Source organism: Bos taurus, chromosome 8, assembly GCF_002263795.3.
Source record: "Bos taurus isolate L1 Dominette 01449 registration number 42190680 breed Hereford chromosome 8, ARS-UCD2.0, whole genome shotgun sequence".
NCBI classification, from domain to species: Eukaryota; Metazoa; Chordata; class Mammalia; order Artiodactyla; family Bovidae; genus Bos; species Bos taurus.
The window spans coordinates 110,332,937-110,347,517 of record NC_037335.1 but is presented as its reverse complement, the minus strand read 5'-3'; the positions used below and the strand labels follow the sequence as shown (position 1 = coordinate 110,347,517).

General features: G+C 43.4%; 1 protein-coding gene across 3 annotated transcripts in view; it reads left to right on the top strand.

The window, feature by feature from the left end:
- The window catches only part of C5 (complement C5), a 97,529-nt gene extending 88,445 nt beyond the window's left edge, over nt 1-9,084 (top strand). Inside the window, exons 37-41 of one of the 3 annotated variants that reach the window (NM_001166616.1) lie at nt 219-302; nt 1,194-1,283; nt 3,606-3,689; nt 7,857-7,995; nt 8,557-9,084. In NM_001166616.1, the coding sequence (NP_001160088.1) occupies nt 219-302; nt 1,194-1,283; nt 3,606-3,689; nt 7,857-7,995; nt 8,557-8,695 (536 nt within the window). In that variant the 3' untranslated portion in view covers nt 8,696-9,084. Of the gene's footprint in view, nt 1-218; nt 303-406; nt 1,284-3,605; nt 3,690-7,856; nt 7,996-8,556 lie in introns of those variants that run through there. The other 2 variants (XR_009495450.1, XM_059889033.1) reach the window with 2 other exon arrangements.
- Nucleotides 9,085-14,581: the final 5,497 nt, after the last annotated feature.

The window sequence follows — 14,581 nt, the reverse complement described above, 5'->3', positions numbered from 1 at the left end:
ATGGAAGAGTAAGATTTCAAGTACAGAGAGGGAGAATATTTTGAGTGTAGAGGGGCCTGTGTTAGGACAGGCAGTTAGTTCATAATTTAACTTTCCTGGGCCTCAGCTACAGAAAGAGGGTTAGGAGTGGGTGATGAAGGAGCCATGGCCGAAATTCACTGACGGGTAAATGGCGTGTCTGCCGGCCACCTCTTCTAACTGCGCTTTCATCGCCACAGATAAACAGTGCACCATGTTTTACAGCACGTCGAACACCAAGCTTCAGAAAGTCTGTGAAGGAGTAACGTGCAAATGTATCGAAGGTAAACTTCGTTTACTGTGTTCAGGCTGTATACTTGTTTAACGCAGCCACTCATAATCTGGGGCTAATCTGGGGGGAGCTGTTTGACAAACTGTCATTTCTCAGAAATGTAATCTCATCTGGTGGAAAGTCATTCCTCGAGCACTGTAAGGCTGCATCGCGACGGCTCCAGAACAACCCGATAGTCCCACTGTGCGGAGAAACACCATCAGGCGGTTGTTGGGTATCGGAAAGACAACATGATGTGACATTCTTACCTTTTACCTGGTCTTTTTGGTGCAACAGGACCATTGCGTAAGAGAACAGCGGCTCTGGAATGAGCCACTATCTCCTCTCTCCTTCCCCTGGCCCTCCCCAGTTAGAGACGCTCTCCATTCAATTTTTTGCCAATCAAGGCAGCTTTATTGGCCAAAGAAAAGCCCCAGAACTCAACAGTAATCAACTGCGGACTCCATGAGGGTCTGAGTTGATTTTGGTTTTCTTTTGTTTTTCAAAATCCTTAAAATCTACACTTTTTCTAGGCACATATTTCTCCCTCTTACAGCATAAGTCGGTCATCAGTTTGGTTCCTTCAAGAGATTTTTGATTACACTCAAAATGGGAAAATGTCCTCCTTTCTTCAGTGAAGCATATACATTTCTGAAGAGCTCAATGTGGAGTGACTACCCATTCTAAGTCCCGTGTTCAAGATTTTGGTTTTTTTGGTTTTGGTTTTGCTTTGCATATTGTTTCACTTTATGGAAGAGGAGAAAATGGGGACAGGTCTTAGGAATCTGATATTTGTAAGATTATATTGGATTGTCTCAGGGCAGATGAGGAAAAACTGTGTTTACTCCCAAAGGTGTCCGTTCCTTATGTTAACCTAACTCGTGCCGTCTTTCACAAAATCCAGCTGACTGTGGGCAAATGCAGGCAGAATTGGACCTGACAATCTCTGCAGCTACTAGAAAGGAAACAGCATGTAAACCGGAGATTGCATACGGTAAGTTGGAAAGTTTAATATATAGTTCCGTTAAACATGACATTTTAAGAAAACTTGATCAGTTAGGAAGATCTACAATTTTGCACAGTGATTACGTAGATGCAACATTCCATGTGCTCCCTTGAAGGAAAATGTCATCAATTTTCAGCATTAACATGCAAAGTTATTTATCCTTCAGCAAAGAAATATGATTTTCATTAAAAATGATGGGAGTGAGGTACACACACAGCCAAAACATTTTATTCCACCAGGCTCCATTGAATTAAAAGTGCTAAAACATAGTCAAAGAGAACATGTGAGAAGCCGCAGAGGTATATGATTTCGCTCCTGCATTCTTCCAGTTGATGGAGCAGAGACAGAAACAAAGATGGTTTGGGGGTCTGAGTGTTTTTCAAACTCCCTCCAAAGACAAGGTGAAAGTGTCAGTGCTAAATAATTGTTACTGTGTCACAGTCGCAATCCACACTTGAGACTCTCTCCATCTCAAAAGGAGAATCTCCTTCTTGTCATCCAGATCTCAGAGCTAAATCAAATGCCCGAGTAGAGTTGCAGACACAAGCTCCTCATAGAATTAGATCCTTTGTTTTCTACCTATAGCTTCCAATGTTTACTTCTGTCTTTTTTAAGAAAAAGAGAACGAACAGATAGTACACTATTTCAAGTTTTTCTTGACAGCTGGTAGGAGGGCTTTTATAAATAAATAAATAAGCACAGTGCTGTTCACGGAGCCTTTCCTGTTTACCAATTGTTTTCGTATATGGTCTCTCATTGGTGTCCCATGAGCCTCCTTGGAGGTAACAGTGAAGAAACTGAGGCTCTGAGAGATGCAATAATTTGCTCAAAGTCATGCAGGAAGTAAGTAATAGAACCAGGACACATTCTGGTCTCCAGTATTATTTCCAGTAGGTAACACTGAATTCTATTAATGGAAATAACAGCCATGAGAATGACTCTTGTGTGGCTCATGATCTTTCCTTCCTTCAAATTCATCTTGAGTTTTAAAAAATGCTAAAAACTTGCCTAACGCAGCCAAGACCCACTGCAACTTTTAAAATATACTGAGACTTGAAGAGAATTCTATATTGTTTTAACAATTTTCCCCTAAAATTTAGATCCAAATTATTTCTTTCCATGATAATAGAACAATTTTAACTCTTAAATTAAAAAAAAAAATCTGTTTTAACACAGAGAGTACATGCAATCAGGATCTAGTTTACCACATTCAAGAAAAAGCTTAGCAGGCTTTTTTGGAGCTACAGGTTAATGATGGAATCACAGAATAGAAACAAAATTAAACGGTCCTTCACTCCGCCTATGCCTACAGTAGGTTCATTGCCCTTATCTACTATAAATAATTAAGAATCTGAAATTCAGGACATTGTTTAAGCCACTAATTTACACAGCCTTTGGTTCTGCCACACTGAGTTCGTTCACTGAGCTTTAAGTCTTACTAGCTAGATGCTGCTGCAAAGTCGCTTCAGTCGTGTCCAACTCTGTGCAACCCCATAGATGGCAGCCCACCAGGCTCCCCCGTCCCCGGGATTCTCCAGGCAAGAACACTGGAGTGGGTTGCCATTTCCTTCTCCAATGCATGAAAGTGAAAAGTGAAAGTGAAGTCGCTCAGTTGTGTCCGACTCTTGCTAGCTAGCTAGGATCTCAAAAATGAACAAAAAATTTTAGGTCATTCACTTTAACCCCAAAGAAAGCAAGAACAAGAGGAATTTTTCTCAGGTCACAAAGAAGAGATGGGTCTCTTCAAGCTGGTCGTTTCAGACGCGAAGTCAAACATACCACAGGTTAAAAATTGATGCCTGAATGAACGGAAGTGAGACTGTATCATATCAAATAGCTGCCAATCCAAACAAAGATCAAAACCAATAAAAGCCGTCGAGGCATGGAGGTGAGGAAACATGGAGACTCCTACGACAGGTCAGAGTGATAGATACAGGACCCCTCTGTGGGCATGCAGAGAAGGAAGAGGCTCTTCGTCTTGAAAGATCAGAATCGGAACTTTACATCTAAGGTTTATTTTGTTTTGTGTGTTTTTTAAAATTTAATATTGCTCTTACCCTAATCAGCCTGTTCTGTAACAGTGGGCAGAGTGACTCTGACTCTAAGCAGAGTGATCCCTTAGAATCATGGCCAGAAGAATCTCGCTGGGAGTGCTGGGAAGCCTTCTTGGAAGAAATGAGATTTACCACAGGGTGCCCATAAGAGCTTGCCACACCTCATTTTTTGTTTGTTTGACAGACTCTGGCTTCTATTGGACATAGAATGTTGTAATAAGCATAAATTATTGTGTGTGTGTGTTTTTTTTACCAGCTTATAAAGTTGAGATCGTAGCTGTCACTGAAGAAAATGCTTTTGTTAAGTACACGGCAACTCTCCTGGATATCTACAAAGCTGGTAAGAATTCATTCATTAGTTCTTTCGTTCAACAAATATTTGGTCCTTACTATGTGGCAGGCATTATATTAGACACAAAGGATATAGCTTGAATAACACAGCCAGAGCTCCTGCCTTCATAAAGTTTATATTCTATTCGAGGAGACACATTTTTTTTAAAAAGGAAATGGACAAAATAAACAATCAGAAAGTATAAGTGCTGTATTTGAAACAGACATGAGTTAATAAGGGAAATACCTTCAGAGTAATAACAGATGGCATCTTTTAGGAAATGCTATTAAGAGTTAGCTATTCTTAAAGGCGAGAGTAGAGGGAATCAGATGGGCAGGAGCTGGGTCGTACCAGGGTTTATAAGGCAAGGTGAGAAATTTGGATTTTATTCTAGAAGTTCAAAGGGTAGCTAATAAATGGTTCTAGGTGGGCAAGGAACGTTTTCTGAAGATGAGGTATCCTGTCATGTTAATTTTGTCCCTGTCATGATTAAATAAATAAATAAATAAATAAAAATCATTCTGGCTGCAATTGAAGGGAGCAAGAGTTGGAAGAGGAAAACCAGTTAGGAGCATCTATGAAGTGCAGAGCCTTGGCTCAGAGGCCACATGAGTCTTGATAGGCTAAATGAGCTCTAGTAACCAATACAATAAAATGAATTCATATGGAAATAGCACATAAAACAATGGTTTAAAATATGTTCCCTTTTATTCCCTAAGTAAGATGACCTACAAATATTATTAAATTGCTTGTCAAATGATGTAAATGGTAAAAACAAATGATTCATTAAATCATATTTAACTCCAAATAAGTTTTTGTTGGTTTGTTTGTTTTATTTAGAAATTGTCATTTTGTTTGACTCACTGTAGGGGGCCTCTGTTTGAGCTTTGATTTGGCAACAAGAAACCACATCAAATTTTTCCAGTTATGTCTCTACTGAATTGATAGTCATTACATGACATCTAGCTTCAAAAAGTACTTTCTGCTAACAGCGACAGTATTGTGCAAAGTACAGAACCCTTTCTCAGTTCTGCTAAACTAGCAGTACTTACATTCAAATGTTTCTCATCTTTATGATACCACCTAACATTTCCAGGTATTTAATATCGATTATCAGCTAAATTATAAAAACAATTTATTGAAATGTCATGTTTAATTTTCCTAATTTTCTTAATTTTTATTCCCCTTCAACCCTCAGAGTTTTACAAAACATACTTGATGAAGTTTCAGGATTCACGTTTTAAAAACCTTAAAAGTTCATCCATTTTTGCTTTTGTCACTAAAAACAAAAACACTTTCATACAATCAGCTTTTCTGTTGATATTTTGTTTTATGTCAAATGGCATACCATTCTTCACTTTGTAACAACTCTTGCTTTATTTTCATATTTCCTTTACTTATTTTTATATGATCAGTTTTGCCATTCATTAATCTTTCAGCTTATTAAGGCTGAAATATTTTGTCTTGAATATCTAAATATTGACATAATTGCTAGAATATCATACACAAATCACTAATGTATATATATGTATGTGTGTATATTTGTATATATATACACACTTTCTAAGTGTTTACTCCTGTGTCTGTGACTGTCAGACGATGTGGTTTATAAACTCTTTCTAAGTGTTTACTCCTGTGTCTGTGACTGTCAGACGATGTGGTTTATAAACTACCGTTGCAGTTTTAGCACTATTGGCTGCCTTTCAAAATGCCAGTATTTTTCCAATTTTTATTATTGCAATTTTTGAAGTCTCCACACTATTTCTTTATTCCGTCTAGTGTATATTATGTATATGGTAGTAAATATCAAATTTATGAAAACAATATTTAAAGTGATTCTTGTTTGCCTTGTTTCTTTCATCGCATTATCCGGAGATGCTTGACTCAGAAGGTGCCAAACTGAAACAGCTGTAAATTTCAGGATTTTTGCTAAAGTCCCAGATTTCTCCCTGACATTACATTTGCACCAATAAGGTGTTCTTATAAATATTTCTCATTGACACCTTTTTTCTCAGTTTGATATGTTGTCCTTTCTGTGCTTTGAGTTCAACAAAACCCATGAAGCCATCTTCAGAGCCTCTAATTTTTTAAGTTATTTAAAACATGTTTTATATTCAATAGTTGATTTTCTAGGAAATGATTGAACTTTTACTACCTCATGTATATTTCTCAAAAGCTGTGTTCTCATTTCAGCAGGTAAGAAATTCTGCTGTAAGTGGGGCCCTAACTCTAAGCCGTGGCGCTTGGCTCATTCCTTTTTTCCTTTTGAAATGCTATCAAGTATTTCAAATCTGAAAGTGTTTATTTTTAATCATACACTAGAGTTTAAAATTCTAGTAATACTTTCCAAATTTTTCTTTGCTTGATCGACACTCTGACAGTTTTTTCTGACTTTTACTATTCCAAATGTTTCACTGTGTGAAGTTGATTTGTGATGGTGGCTCACTGATGATCACAAGTGTTCTTTATTTGTAACGTGATTTTGCCATTTTGACAAAATAGGTAAGCACGCTTAGCACTCTGATCTTTTCACAACCCAATTTTCAAGCACTTTTGCAACCGACATACGTATCATAAGCAATAAGACATTCCTATTTTTACCAAAATAATCAAGTTCTTTTCATTCCAGAAATACAAATTACTTATTTTGTATCAATTATCGCCTAGTATCAAAAGATATTCCAGACTGTTCTGAACTTCGTGCAGAATCATGATTCCCAAGCTGTAGTTCTTTATCGCTATCATTTCTTCTCTGTTCTGTCCGTTCAGAAGACTCATGTTTATGACATTTAAAAGGAAATGTTAAGAAAGTTTTGCATAGTTTGTTATCTTTTCATTCTGGCTCTTCATTTTTAACATATATAGATTTTTAATTTATATAAAATAGCAAAACACCACACATTTACCACTTACACAAGAAGTCCTGCTAAAAAGAAGCCAAAATAAGAACTAAACTACTTTGAATCAAGGGCAACTATGTAGTTCAAGGATAATGATGTTATTATCCTGTGACCAGTGTTTCTCCTAAAACACAGGTGAGGATATAAATGAAAAAAAGATGAGTGATTGTTGAAACTGAGGTTAATTATTCTCCCTTCTGAATATGCTTGACATTTTCCATAACAAAAGGTTTTTAAAAATAATAAGACGCCCCACAGTAACACAGCTTACCGTGACAGGGGCTGACTTGGCAGATAGTGCTGGGAAGCTTGCTTGAATGTTGCTGCAGTGGGAAGTCATGTATGCAGGGTCCCCAGCAGAGCCTCAGAACATTAGCTTGAACTAATGTGGGTACACTGTAATTTATTTTACTAATTAAAGTTTACCACTCGTGCAGTTTCTATTATGTGCTATTTAGCAACAGTTTCAGAAGTTTTTCAGGATTTAATAATTAGGATGACTCAGCCAGAGTTTAATAACTGGATACCAGTCCTGAATATATAGCAATGAATGCCCTGGCCTGGCCTCAAGAAGTTTCCAGCCTAGCAGAGAAGTCAGGCATGTGGAGGGAAACATGACGATAGAAACTCAAGTGTAATGGGGATGAGGAGAAAATATGTACTTAGGACACAGAGCATCAGGGAATATTTCCTGAATACTGGGAGGATTGAAGACGTCTTTAGAGGTGGCTGAAAGAAAGAAAGTGAAAATCGCTCAGTCGTGTCTGACTTTTTGCGACCCCATGGAATAGTTCATGGGATTCTCCAGGCCAGAATACTGGAGTGGGTAGCCGTTCCCTTCCCCAGGGGATCTTCTCAAGCCAGGGATCAAACCCAGATCTACCACATTGCAGGCGGGTTCTTTACCAGCTGAGCCACTAGGGAAGCCCCTCAACTCTGGAAAGGTTCTGCTAATTCCTGGTTCCAATGAAATAATGACAAGCACTTTAATAAACCTCACAGCAGTTCTGCAGGGTAGGTTTTACTGTGAAGCCCATTTTGGGGATGAAGAATCTGAGCCTCATTTGTTCAGGTACACAGCTAGGAAGTGGCAGAGCCGGGGTTTAGCTTGGGGAGCCTGATCCCAGAGTCTGAAGTCTTAACCACAGGGACAGTGCCAATAGCCATTAGCCTGTTGATGGAAATTTACACTGAATAATGAATAGCCACGAGGAACAGGAATGCTCAAATGAGTTGAAAACTGTGACATGTGATAACCTTGCTGTGTGTCTCTCAGGAGAAGCTGCTGCTGAGAGAGACGCTGAAATCACCTTCATTAAAAAGACAAGCTGCTCCAACGCCAATCTGGAAAAAAGAAAACAGTACTTAATCATGGGTAAAGAGGCCCTGCAGATAAAACACAACTTCCGTTTCAAGTAAGTCACCTGTATTTTGGAGTCTCTGATCTTCCATCCAAAACTGAGTGCAATTTATTCTTAAACCCGCTACATGTTTCTTTCGTGCCCTGCTGTTAACCAACAGACCATTAGGAGCCTACATGTAATAATGTGAGCTTAAAACAAAGAACGCCTCAAAACCACCAGGGTAGCTGAGGTCTCGCTGACGATAAACCAACTGAGTGCCCAGGTCTGACGATTAATCTCGGCTCACTCATCGACTCCCCCTTTACCGCATCTGCCCTCTCAGTCCTCAGACTGTTCTGTTTGTAAGGAGGACAGTGTTTGGATACATGTTTTATTATCTGTTTTTTGAAAAATAGACATTGAAACAGATGTTGTTCATGCCTTTAACCATGGGAGCCCCGAGCAGCTCATGATCTCCAGGGTTTGTGGACCTTCCCAAGGAGATGCCAGTTCAGAGGAGTTTGGCCAAAAGCCTGACCCCTGGGCACCTGAGCAGCTTGGCTCAATTGAACTCAGCTCTTCTCTATCTGTGGCCACCATCACAAGTGATTCATTTGCATTATTCCTCGGCAGGTACGTCTACCCGTTAGATTCCTCGACCTGGATTGAATATTGGCCTACAGACTCCAGGTGTCCATCGTGCCAGAGATTTTTAGCGAATCTAGATGAGTTTACTGAAGACATCTTTTTAAATGGCTGTGAAAACGCCTAAAGGTCAGCTGCATCCAGTTTGCACTATGGACTCCTGTTGTTGAAGTTTCTTCTTTTTTTTCCCCAACATTCACAGCTGGTCTTATTTGGAAAGTTCATTCTACTTAGAATGGGGGACACTTGCTTTTATTAGAGAACAATTTAAGAGCAGTAACTCTCCGAAACAGCATGTCCTTCAGGGGGCCTGGAGACAGACACTCTTTCCAAGGTTACTGGACACCAGAAGCAATAAATCGGAACCCTCCTGAAACCTACCGCTCAGGAATGCTTGCCGGGGACAAAGAATAGCCCCACTGAAATGTAGTTTCTTACAAAAACATGGCCTTTGCTTGAAAGAAAATACCATGGAACAGAAAACCGATCATTAAAGCCTGACTTTGCTTTCAAAATGTGCGAAAAAGCGTGTTATTTTATGCTAGGTCAGCAGCAGCTGCACAAAGACAGGCAAATTGAGAAAGGTGCAGAAGGCCGCCCCTCAAAGCCCTCAGCAACCTGAGAAGGTAGGAGCCTTGTCCTGGCCGCCTCCCTTCCTGTTGCCTCTCTGTACCCCCATGCGGATGCCCTACTCCCCTCCCCACCCTCCCAGCGCCTACTCCTTCCCCCTGGAACTTGCTCTCCTGGAAGGCAGGCCCCCGGGCAGCCACCTGTTGAGGAGAAACCTAGTGGAAATCCAGACACCTCTGCTCTTGCTCCAGCCAGGTCTCTGAGCCTCCCTTCCGGATTTATTAATGAGGATTTCTAACAGCAGGCTCGTTTGTAAGTGATACTCTACAGCACTTTAGATCTTATGGAAGAGTGCTCATATTTATTCCCATTTAATGTCTCCAGAATCTCATGGAGTACGAGAATTATTATTGCCCCCATTCCAAGAAGACTTGGAGGCTAAGGACCCAAAGGGCTTTGAGGATGAGGAATTTGAGGCTCAGAAAAGGAAGCAATTTGCCCAGCCTAGTAAGGGCGAGAGTGGGAGACCAAACCCCAAGGCTTGCTCACAGTCCAAACACCTCCCTCTTCCACTTCACTGCCCCATCCCATCGCTTGTCAGGTTTGATTTCCTAAGAGCAAGGCAGGACGCAGGTGGAGTGTCTTTCTTCCTTAGCTATAGTTTAACCAGCCCCGCTGAAGTGTCACAAGGAAACAAACCCTGGATGGAATGGCAGCAGTGACTGAAATGCATCCCGTTTTTGAGAAACCCGCGCCTTACCAGTTAGCCTCACGAAGCTACACAAGGCCTTGCACTGTGCCTCGTAAGTTAAACTAAGATTTTCCAGCTTCAAGGAACTAAGGATTTATTTTTGTAAATGTCAGAACTCACGTTGAAGGCACTCCCTTGGCAAAAACAACCCTTGTGTCCAATATGCCCCAACTCGCTGCCAACAAGGGGTGAGGGGCCCCCAGAGCAGGTCTGCGGCGCCTCCGGTCACCTTCTTGCTGAAGGCCGGGCGGCAGGACCTCTGCAGTAACCTCCCCGCGGCCCCAGCATCTCCGCCTTCTCCTTGAGCACTGTTTCAAGTAGGTCGTCCACGGCAGCCTTAATTAACTCACAAAGCAGCTGAACTTCCAAACTTCAAAGCAGGCCTTTGTGAGTGAGCCTGGCTCCGCTGAAGAACCCACCAGCCCCTCTTCAGCAAACTCCTAAGGACTTAGACATACGTCCTGTTGGAGGCTTTTGTGGCCCTTCTCACAGCTGGGGCCCCTCCTCAACCCTGTACTCCTCTGCTCAGGCTCTTGCAGTTATTTGCTTGCTCGGTGTGCAGCCAGCCTCCTGGCCTCGCTGTTAGCTCCAGGTGGGCAAAGTCTGGGTCCTCTCTCTCCTGCTGTGTCCTGTGCCTGGCTTACCGCCAACACATTCCAGGAACTCAACAGCTGCTGCTGCTGCTGCTGCTCAGTCGCTTCAGTCATGTCCGACTCTGTGCGACCCCAGAGACGGCAGCCCACCGGGCTCCCCCGTCCCTGGGATTCTCCAGGCAAGAACACTGGAGTGGGGTGCCATTGCCTTCTCTGCAACAAGTGCTGGCGGATTCTAACCCTGGCAGGGGTTTGGGACAAGCCTCTTCATCTTTTGGATGGCCTGTGCATCAGGGGAGTCAAACACCTTAATGCCTCTTTTATCTAGAGCCCCAAGAAGAAACGCTATCATCTTTTGTTATGAAACGGAAGACAAGACCATGGCATGTCAGCGTCCACATGTCAGGCATGTATGTCTTCCTGTAAATGTAAAGGGAGCTCAGAGAAGTGAGTGAGCATATGAGTTGGAGGAACTTCCAGAGGCTTTCTGGAGGACTTTTGGAAAGGTAGAGAGAGACATAGTGTATTAGAAGCTGGTAAGAGGTATGCATGGGAAATAGATGGGGAAACAGTGTCAGACGTTATTTTTCTGGGCTCCAAAATCACTGCAGATGGTGACTGCAGCCATGAAATTAAAAGACTCTTTCTCCTTGGAAGGAAAGTTATAACCAACCTAGATAGCATATTGAAAAGCAGAGACATTACTTTGCCAACAAAGGTCCATCTAGTCAAGGCTATGGTTTTTCCTGTGGTCATGTATGGATGTGAGAGTTGGACTGTGAAGAAGGCTGAGCACCAAAGAATTGATGCTTTTGAACTGTGGTGTTGGAGAAGACTCTTGAGAGTCCCTTGGACTGCAAGGAGATCCAACCAGTCCATTCTGAAGATCAGTCCTGGGTGTTCTTTGGAAGGACTGATGCTGAAGCTGAAACTCCAGTACTTTGGCCACCTCATGCAAAGAGCTGACTCATTGGAAAAGACCCTGATGCTGGGAGGGATTGGGGGCAGGAGGAGAAGGGGACGACAGAGGATGAGATGGCTGGATGGCATCACTGACTTGATGGACGTGAGTCTGAGTGAACTCTGGGAGTTGGTGATGGACAGGGAGGCCTGGCATGCTGCGATTCATGGGGTCGCAGGGAGTCGGACACGACTGAGTGACTGAGCTGAACTGAAGAGGTATGCTGCTGTTCTGCTGCTACGTCATGTTCAACTCTTTGCAACCGCATGGACTGCAGCCTGCCAGGCTCCTCTGTCTGTGGGACTTCCCAGGCAAGAATACCCCAATGGCTCAGCAGATAAAGAATCCACCTGCAATGCAGGAGACACAGGAGATGTGAGTTTGATCCCTGAGTCAGAAAGATCCCCTGGAGAAGGAAATGGCGACCCACTGCAGTATTCTTGCCTGGAAAATTCCACAGAGGAGCCTGAAGGTCTACAGTCCACGGGGTCACAAAGAGTCAGACACGACGGAGCATACGGCACATGGAGAGACATGGGGGACTTTTCTGGTTAAAGGAAAAAGCATAAGGCAGTCTTCCACTAGGGGTAGGCAAGACAATTTAGGTGGTAAACAGCTATATGCTTATTTTAACATGTGTTAGAAAAAAATATACAACTAGCACATCAAAGCCATGATATAAAATTTTCTTTGAAAATAAATGTATTTGTCAAAAAGTCTATTTAAGGAAAAGTTTTTAAGTAAATAAAAGTCTAGGTTGTTCCTAGGGCAAAAATCATGAGGTTGGCACGCATACACTTGAAGTTTAGGAAACCCTGTCTTAAGAAAATATGTGGAACTGACAACCCGCCAAGCTTAAAGCGGGCAGCCTGACTCCTGATTTCCCGGGGAGGGATCTAAGCCAAAGTCATGCTCAGTTTTACTTTCCAGCCCTTGTGATGCTAATTTATTCAGCAACATCTAGAAAAATATGTACTGACTGGTCGTCGAAGGTTGGGCTCCAGCTCCCTAGATCCTTGCCCTTGTGGAACTTGGATTCCAATGAGAGGAGGTGCATGGCAAATAATGATCAGTCATTAGGGGACTGAGTTTGAATATCAGGTGATAAAAGAGCTGTGAGAAAAAGAAAAAGCAGAGCAGAGCAAAGGAGCCTGGGAGCGGTGGAGAGAGGGGCTGCGTCGTAGTAGAGCAGTGAGGTCAGGGTGGGCTTCAGTGAGCAGTGAGACTCAAGCAAGGTGAAAGAGGGAGCCACGTGGTGATCTGAAGACTGAGTGTTCCAGGCAGAGGGAACATGCCTGAGCCTGAGGCAGGAGCTCGGCCGGGGTGCTCCGGGGAGAGCAGGGAGGCCAACGTAGCAGGAGCAGATGAGGCAGAGGTGAGGCTGGTGGAGCTGAGGTCAGAGAGATCACAGGGACAAGAGCATGCTGGTCACGGATGGGGTGCTGCTAATCTTACGCAGAGGGCAGGGTTTGGAGCAGAGCAGTGACGTGGTCTGTCTTATCTGTTAGAAGGACAACGGTAACTGCAGCATTGAAAATGAGGCGATGGTAAAAACTGACCAGCTAGGCTACTGCTGAAAACCAGGCAGAAGCTGATGGTGATTAAACAAAGCTGAGTTTCCAGAGCTTCTCAAAAGATGTTAGAAAGAGCTTGTTCTAGGATTTGGGCTTGTGCTGGATTATTTGGGGAGGGCTCAGGGACTTGGCTCCGGGTTGGATGCCGCCGGCAAGCAGGGGTAATCCTGTGATTGGGGGGCACTGGTTGTTGTCTAATTAGGAGGAAAAGAAGGAGCAGTCACCCTTATGTAAGACGGGAAAGGGGGATATTTGGTCACTTTTCGTGATTTGGATTACGTGCTTGTTTTATCCTCTGCTCAAACATGATTAAGGAGCAGTCTTTTTTTGTGTGAAGATTCATTTGGTCTGATGCTGATGTTCTGTGACATCAGACTCTGAGGACCAGGCCGGGTCCAAAGGACACCAGGGCCCAGCTGTCAGGGCGGCTCTTCCCTTTCAGACCCTTCTTCCTAGAAAATGCACACGCAGGCTCCCTGGCAGTCCAGTGGGTAGGATTTCACCTTCCACTGCAGGGGGCATGGGTTTGATCCCTGGACTGGGAACTAAGATCACGCATGCGGCAAGGTGCAGCCAAAAACAATTTCTTTAAGATGCATGTGTACGCATAGTACACAAATCCGCATGCTATTTCTGAGGCCCCTGCAAGTCCATGCATTGACCTCGTGACTGAAAACCTCTGTCTCAGAGCTGGAAATTTAGCAGCCAAATCTGGAAGGTTCTCAGAGATACAAAGCAACTCTGCATCCTAGGGTTTTCCTAGTCCTGAAATCAGATGGATTCTGTGGGTTTAATGTGATGTGAGTACCTTGTCACCAGTGGCCTGATCTTTTTAACTTTGAGTTGAGATTCAATTATCCCTTTATGCCTCTGACTCAGAAAGAAGGGAAGTTAGGAGGAAGAAAGGAAAAAATGAAGCAGAGAGGGTGGCGGGTAGGAAGAGATGGGAGGGAAGAGGGACAGGGTTTTAAGGACAGGAGGATAAGTTGAGAGCTCCGTTTCTAAGAACCTTCTGGATTCTTCTCAGCTGGCGCGGTGCCCACCCTGACAGACATGTTGGCAGAAGCTGATCTGCTCCTTGGAGCTTGGTGTCCCCTCCTTCACTGGTTCCGTCATTATAATCAGACACATTGTCTATTACCTACACCATCAGGAGTTATAGGATCCTAAAATGTCCAAAATAGGAAGGACCTAGAGCTTACCTCCTCCACTTCCTTCATTCTCACCTGGGAAACGGGCCCAGAAGAGCGGCTGCCGTGGTCACGGCGCTGCTCAGCCCGAGGGCTGAGGCACAAGCCCGAGGCCTCTGACTCTGCTCAGCGTTGTTCCCACGGTGCAGACGTGCGGAGGTTACGGAGAAGTCGAGTGGGGCTCTCTGTAAGGAAGCGTTTTCTTGGAGCCAGAGCTGTTCAAACATAAACTAGGCTCTCCAGGGGGGACCAGGCTCCCCATCAGTTCCGCCGTCCAGGGATGCTGCAGAAGCATTCAAAGTAGGAGGCTGGCCCCAGTGATGTCCAACGTCCCTGCGGCTCTGAGAGACCGTTGATACAAAGGAAAACATCTG